Raw genomic sequence first — 7845 nt, forward strand, 5'->3', positions numbered from 1 at the left:
AGGGCGGGGCGGTGCAGAGTAGCTGTGAATCTCTCGACAGGAGGAAGGAGACTGCAGGAGGGAAGGGCAACGTTTGAGTCTGTCAAGAAGGGAGGAATGGAAGGAGTGGGAGCCGCCTGACCATGTTCGCTTTCTTCCTTGGAAGGTACACTCGTAGAGCGCATGCGCAGAAGGAAGACCAGGATTGGCTTGTGGGGCGGGCTCAACATCTCGTCCCAACCAATCCATATGCCGCAGTGGGTAGGACCCGGCCCTCATTGGCGAGTGTCGCGTCTGCGCGCGGGTTTCGTCGCGTAGCAGCTGTTTGCGCGAGTTTTCCTTGTCCCCGCCATGGAATCTGGTCTAGTCCGGCGTTTAGCTTCGCGCCTGGGCATCGCCGAGCCGGAGGTGCTGAGGTGAGTCCGGCCGCGCACGCCCCAGCAGCCCGGCGCCCTCCTGATACGGGGCCCGTGCCTTTCCCGCGCGACGGCGGGATTTAGGCCCACCTCGAGAAAAGCTTCCGGGCAGTGGGCTTATGTGAGGTGGTCAGAGGGCCGAGTGTAGACGTCCCCGGGAACAACCAGCTGTGAGGGTTGCACGGTGGTAGGAAAAGAGTCGGAGAACTTGGGTGGTTCCGCAGATACTTAATTGAGGGCCTGTTTATGGCACTGAAGCAAATGGACGGGGTACAGACCCCGTGGAGGACCCTGTCTGTGGTGACAACTACGTAGAGAACGAAACCGGGTAGGGGTGGTGTGCGGACCCACTGGGGGCGGGGCGGAGCGCGACCTGGCGGCTGCCTTTAATTTAAAAAAACTTGAGAGAAAGCCTCGGAGGGGGTGCTATTTGCGCTGATAGAGGGTGCCAGCCACGGAAAGATGTGGGAAGAGGGCCCAAGCAGAGACAACAGCCTGTGCAAAATCCCTGGGATGGGAAGGACCTTTGCATGTTCTAGGGTTAGAAATAAAGTACTGTAGCTAAACTGTGGAGGGCAGGACTAGGCCAGGTGCCTGAGCTATCGATTAGGTGAGGGAAGGGAAGGGAAGGAAAGGAAAGGAGCACATCTTGAAAGGTTTGACGTACGACCTCTGTAGCGTGTAACCGTTTAAAACAGCGATTCTCAAAATGTGGTCCCTGGACCAGCAGCATCCGTATCATCTTGGCATTTGGTGGATATGCACATACCTGGGCCCCTCTCTAGGCCTTACTGAGCAGAAACTCTGGGCTGGGACCCAGCAATTTGTTTTCACAAGCCCTAAGGTGACTGCCATGTACACTAAAGTTTGAGAACCACTGACTTAGAAGAAGAAGGAACCCTGGTCTCACCTACCTGCCTTTGTGACAGTTTATGCTTGGTCCAGTAATGGAAGGCCGAAAGAAGGGGTTTTTTGTGGAGGATTTCAGGAACTTATTTTTGCCTGAAAGCTCTTGAGCACATTGGTGTCTGGAGTCAGAGGGCTTGTTCTGCCTTGTAGAATCCCTTCCTCCCCCAAAGGATGTGACTTTCATTCCCGGCCACAAAGAAACTTGCATAGGCTTAGAATGAAGTCCACCAGGCTGAATTCATTGTTTATCAAAGTGTTGGGCAAACTCCTGGAAAAGAGTTTTACTGAATATGTTGCTCAGGAAAGCAGAGGAGTACCTGCGACTGTCTCATGTGAAGTGTATGGGCCTGTCTGCACGAACCACAGAAACCAGCAATGCGGTCATGTGCCTGGACCTTGCAGCTTCCTGCACGAAGTGCCCCTTGGACAGGGTAAGTAGGTCCCACTGAATGTCTGAATATTCTAGTGCGACGCTGAAATTTAATCATACTTTTTAGTCTCTGGTTGCGTTAGACCCTGCCAAAATCTTGTATTTTAGAATTTTCCTGGCTATTCTCATATCTTCTTCTAGATGAACTTTAGAACCACTTTGTTGAGTTGGAGGGAAAAATTTTTTTTTTCTTTACTGTCTCTTTACTGTCTAGTTTCCCTGGCACCTCTTTCTTCACTCAAGGCCGTCTTCCACACTGCCACCAGCATCGCTGTCCTAAAGCAGATACTTTAAAACCTATGTGTGTTTATCTGCCAGTGACATAGTGGTTAAGAGCACAAGCTGTGGAGTCAGAAGAGTCACATGTTGAGACCAAATTTCAACACCACCGTTACTCTGAGTCTCTAGTTTCCTCAGCCATAAAGTGGGGATAAGAATATCCATTTCACTGGATTATTGTAAGGATGAGACAGTGTACTGTATGTAACAGAATACCACAGTACCTGTCACACAGTGGTACATAGATTAAATGGTGGCATTAAAGAAACCATTAGCTCCCAATGTGTTGGCTCCCCATTACCATCAAACTCTCTGGCCTCTCTTGAACCCTAACCTCAAGCTACACTATTCACTTAACAGACCTTGCACCTTGTGACTTTGTAAATGCAACACCTCTTTTTTTTAAAACCTGGAATGCTCTTCTGGCAAGCTGTTTGTCTTAAAATGACCCTGCCTTGCTGTTACATCCTTTATTAAGCTTTCCTTTCCTGAGCAGAGTTGGTGTCCCTCAGTTGTTGATCCTCCTGTTTCTCTCCCAGTTTCCCTCTCCTCTCCCTTTCCTTCCTTCACACACTCACCCTCCCAACTCTACTCCCACTGCTTCCCTCCTTCCTTTTCAAAAAAAAATTGCACATTGGCACCTTTGTTAAAACAAGTGATCATATATGCGTCTCCTATGTTTTTTCATTCACAGCTTGGCTGTAGAAACACTGTGTTGTATTTTAAAGTATCTGTGCACATGCACGACTGCCTTTCTATAAGCTTCTTGTCAGCAGGACTTAACTTGCCTGACATGATTACTGATTTTTGACTAAATGAAGCTAAACCTTTAGGTGCAGTGACTTGCCACAGAATTAATTTATTTTGAAAAGTTGACTTATTAAACAAATCTTTAAAGGCAGTAATATGGAGCACTTAGGATTTTTATGATTCATGTATTTTTCCTTTCAAAGGCTTATTTAATTAAACTTTCTGGTTTGAACAAGAAGATGTATCAGAGCTGTCTGAAATCTTTTGAGTGTTTACTGGGCCTGAACTCGAATATTGGAATAAGAGACCTAGCTGTACAGTTTAGCTGCACAGAAGCAGTGAATATGGCTTCAAAGATACTACAAAGGTATGAAGCATGTAACTGAAAATCTGTACTGGTACATAAAGTAGAAGTATTCAGTGTTCTGTTAATTTTCAGTCTTAAAACTAACTAATAGGCTGATGTGTCAGAATGCATATCTTATGCATTTAAATAGCTTATAAGTTCTGATATGCATTTTCGGTCCCTTTGAAATAATATTTTCTAACAAATAATTCTACAAACACTGCTTTCCCTTAGCTATGAGTCCAGTCTTCCACAAACACCACAAGTGGATCTTGACTTATCCAGGCCGCTCTTCACCACTGCTGCACTACTGACAGCGTGCAAGTAAGTGTGCCTTGTAACATTCAGAAAAGTCCATAATTTATAAATAGATTTCTCATTTCCAAAGAATACTTCTAATTTAGTTGATTTCAACTCCAAGCATATTTTCCTTAATAACATTAGGAATAGTAGCCAAGTGACCAGATTCAAAAGTTCGTTTGTTTTGTATTTTTCATTAGTGACTGTTGTGGAGTGTTACTAGGGAAGTTTTTTTGGAGGGGAGGATGGTTTATATTCTTGTAGTAGTAAATATAAGCATCATGGGTTAAAGTGAATTGAACACTTAAAAATGCTGTAATGTCATTCAGCAAACTGGTGACATCTGAGATTTACTAGAAAGAGTTCTATCAGACATGAAGCACTGTAGCAGATGTCTTTCCTATGCCCCATTTGTTCCATAACAGATCCCATGTGCCTTTTAACTCTAGTAGTCCAATAAATAACTAAATAATAGCTTTAAAATACAAATTTGCATGGTTATGGCTAATGATAATTGTTTAGAATAAAGGGAGAACTAGACAGCTCATCATAAAGGATGGGTGGAAAGGAAATTCACTGATAATCTGGTTGGCCAGAGAAGATGAATGTACTGGCCTTAAGAGCAGTAATATATCAAATTCTTTTGTAGGATTCTAAGGCTAAAGGTGGACAAAAGTAAAATGGCAGCCACATCTGGTGTAAAAAAAGCCATATTTGACCGACTCTGTAAACAATTAGAGAAGATTGGGCAGCAGATCGACAGTGAGTATTCATTCCATGTTTTAAGAACATGTCATTTGAAAATGTAAAACCTGCTGGTAAAAGTCATATATTTTCAAACTTGCAAACTAGCTGCTTTCTGATTATATTTAATGTAGATCTAAAAAGTTTTTAGTGAGAAATTTTTTTTTCTAATTTTCAAATCAAATAGCTTACTTTTTAAAAACCCTGTAATTCCATTAATTCATGCCTAGAAAATAGATTCTCTGTTAATGTGCTCCAGTGTTAAATACCAGCCTCCATATACGTATGCTGGAATAGAAATGATTCTCAAGTCTGACAAGGAAAGCCAAATTCAAGAGAAGGGCAAGATTATTTGCCTTCTCCTTATCCTGATATTTGGTCAGTCAAGGTATCTAATTTTTATTTGTGATCTAAAATATACACCAAAACTAAAATTGAGAATAAGGGAAAAATTAACCCTGATGATACTTTTTATTCCCCTAAAGAAGAGCCTGGTGATTCAGCTCCTCCATCACGGAAGAAGAAAAAGACTGTGCTTGAACCTCCAGCAGAGGGTGAGGCATACGGACACCAGATGAACGTTGAAATTAGTGCAGTGGGATCAGTGTACAGTGGGTTTAATGCAGTGAACAGTCCTGAGCTGCTTTAGCAGCTTGCCTTGGCAAGAGTAGGATTTGAACTAAATCTTGGCAGTTCACCATTTGATAAGACCAGTTTTCCAAGCAGTTATTTATAGAAGTATTGTGTAATTAAGAATACATCTGAAGCCAAAGTGCTTAGGTTCAAATCCTGCTTTACTACATACCATTTGTGATTTTAGGAAAGTAACAATTTCTGAGAGCCTCAATTTCCTAATCTATAAAATGTGATTAATGTTAGCACCCATTTCATAGAATTGTGGTGAGGACTGAATGAGATAATACTATTAAAGTGCTTGGTTCAGTGCTTGAAGTGTTAGCTGTCTTCAGGATGTCTTGGAATGCTCAGAGTGGAAGGGACAGTGAAAAATCAATGTGTTTGCTTCTGCTTTCACTTACCATTTTGGTATCTTATTCCCCATTTTACCTTAATTAAAGTAGACATTTTAAAGTGAACAAGCTTCCTTTTTTTTTTTACTCATTTATAAACATAGGGATTTTGAAACGTTAAAAAAATTTTTTTCTCTCATAGAAATAGAGGCTGTAGTAGAGACCCCACATAAACCGCAAAATGACGACGATCTGACACAGGATTATGAAGAGTGGAAAAGGAGAATTTTGGAAAATGCTGCCAAAGCACAAAAGGCTACCTCAGAGTGATTTCAGCTTCCGGACTACCTGGTACTGCAAACCAACAGTGCACCTGCCGCCTCAAGGGAGATGTGAGCACTTTGGAATTTTGTTTGAACTATTATAACAAGGATCTTAAGACTAGATTGCTTTAATAGCATAGAAGCCAGCAATGGGGCTGAGTTATGGGCAGCAGGCCGGCCCCCTGACATGGGCAGGAAATTCATTAGATCAGCCACAGTGCCTAGTCAGCTTAGCCTTGGCTCCCCACAGGTCTGCACGCTCCTACAAAATGGAACTGGAGCCATTTTTCTTTTTTGTTTTCTTTTGAGCAAAAGACAATGTCCTGTCCTACCCAGAGTATGAAATTCAGGCTGAATGGATTATTAAAGATTTTATTTAAGTTTTTGTATAAATCTCTTGGTTTGACTAAATCAATATATGACACAACCTAAGTTAATAAATGTTACGTTTATATGCATTCAAGGTGCACTTGTTATCAGTGTGGGCGAATCCTTGCTATGCCGAAAGCCATCTACTCTCGCAGGAAAAAAAAAGTGGTCTGTATTCCTCACCAGAGCACAAACTCTTGAATCAGACTATCTGGGTTTAAAACCCTGCTCAGCTACATACCACCTGTGAAACCTTGAGCAAATTACCTTCTTTATGTCTCATCTATAAGTAGAAATAAAAATGATGTCTCCCTCAGAATAATGAGGAAGAGTATCTGAGCTCATACACGTAAAGCATTTAGCCTAGTTCCTGGTATAAGTTTTTAGTAAATATTAAAATATAGAGAGAAATACATATAGAGATCTCATATAATGAATTATATATTAGCATCACATTAAAAAATTAAGAAACAGGCCAAAGTGGGACAACATGCATGGACCTAGAGGATCTTATGCTAAGTTAAGTAAGTCAGAGAAAGGCAAATCACTACATGTGGAATCTAAAAGAACCAAACAGCTGAACAGACATAAAACAGAAACAGACTCATAGATACAGGGAACGAATGGATGGTTGCCAGAGGGTAGTGGTGTAGGGGGGATGAATGAAATAGGTAAGGAAGATTAAGAGGTACAGACTGCCAGCTATAAAATAAATAGGTCGTGGAGATGTGATGTACAGCATAGGGAATGTAGTCAATACTGTGCTAATAACTTTGTATGATGACAGACTGTAACTAGACTTATTGTGATCATTTCATAATGTATAGAAATATCGAATCACTATATTGTAACCTGAAACATACAACACTGTAAGTCAATTATACCTTAAAAAAAAAAAAAAAAAAGAGGCCCAGGTTTATTTTCTTTGATATCCACATACTGAAAAATGTAACCTTATTAAATACTACTTAACTTTAAAACTATAGGAAAGGGCCTGGGAAGATAACTTGCTAGGGAGTCTGAGGCATAAGGCCAGACATGATTTTAATTAAAATTAAGAATACATGATCTAATTAAATGTTTCCATGAAAAATGCAATAAAGTGATTGCATCCAACGTTTCAAAACCTATCCATAGTAGTATCAATAGTAATAGTGGTTTCCTCCTATCTGCTATAAATAAGGCGTATGACCTGCTTCATAGAATGGGAGTGAGTAAAAGAGTGATTTCTTTCCCTGCCCCATTTAATTCTGGACACTGAGGCTGGAGAACTGCCATAATCAAATGATCCTGCCACAGACATAACATCCTGCAGCCCTGTGGTAGAGGGGAATGAATATACGAGGTTTGGAACCACACATACTTGCATTTAAATTCTGGCTCTGCCACTTATACCCTAAGGAAATTTCACATTAACGAGCCTCAATTTCCTTGTTTATAAAACAGAAATATTAGCTACCTTGTGAGAATTAAAGGTAATATTTGTAAAGTGTATGACACTTAGAAGGCAATCACTAAATAGAGCTTCTGTGATTACTTTGATCTAAAATGGATAAGTGAGTCTTTTCCTCAATTATTTTAAGAAGGTATATAATTTGATTTTGGTGCCAGGATTTAAATTCTAGCTTTGGATCAAAAGCAATGTATTCATCATCAGGTAAAATTAAAGCACATTCACTTTTTTTTTTATTGTGGTAAAATAAAATTTACCATCTTAACAATTTTTAGGTGTATTGTACGGTAGTGTTAAGTACATTCACGTTATGTGATCTCCAGAACTCTTCATCTCCCAAAGCTACCTCTACCCATGAAACCCGTTGAACAACTTCCACTCCTCCCTCCCCCAGCCCCTGGCAACCACCATTCTTCCACTGCCTCTGAATTTGACTGCTGCCTCATCTAAGTGGAACCATACAGTATTTTCCTTTGTACCTTGCTTATTCTACTTAGCATAATGTCCTTGAGGTTCATCCATATTGTGGCACAGTGTCAGAATTTCTCTCCTTTTTAAGCCTGAATAATTTTCCATTGT

At 40.9% G+C, this 7845-nt stretch overlaps 1 protein-coding gene across 3 annotated transcripts; it reads left to right on the top strand.

Moving 5' to 3' along the window:
• Nucleotides 1-10: 10 nt before the first annotated feature.
• ORC6 (origin recognition complex subunit 6) lies at nt 11-5902 on the top strand. Of its 3 annotated transcripts, none has more exons than XM_014564860.2 (7): nt 11-145; nt 1606-1735; nt 2967-3130; nt 3344-3433; nt 4059-4171; nt 4639-4707; nt 5324-5902. In XM_014564860.2, exons 1-7 carry the CDS (start codon nt 123-125, stop codon nt 5449-5451), a joined length of 717 nt encoding a protein of 238 aa, XP_014420346.1. In that variant the 5' UTR covers nt 11-122; the 3' UTR covers nt 5452-5902. The 3 variants fall into 3 exon arrangements, with proteins under 3 accessions (XP_014420346.1, XP_032342135.1, XP_006191408.1); XM_032486244.1 differs by lacking the exon at nt 11-145 and adding an exon at nt 179-395 and having other exon boundaries at nt 4642-4707; XM_006191346.2 differs by lacking the exon at nt 11-145 and adding an exon at nt 185-395.
• Nucleotides 5903-7845: the final 1943 nt, after the last annotated feature.

This window comes from Camelus ferus, chromosome 9 (assembly GCF_009834535.1).
Source record: "Camelus ferus isolate YT-003-E chromosome 9, BCGSAC_Cfer_1.0, whole genome shotgun sequence".
In the NCBI taxonomy this organism is placed as follows: Eukaryota; Metazoa; Chordata; class Mammalia; order Artiodactyla; family Camelidae; genus Camelus; species Camelus ferus.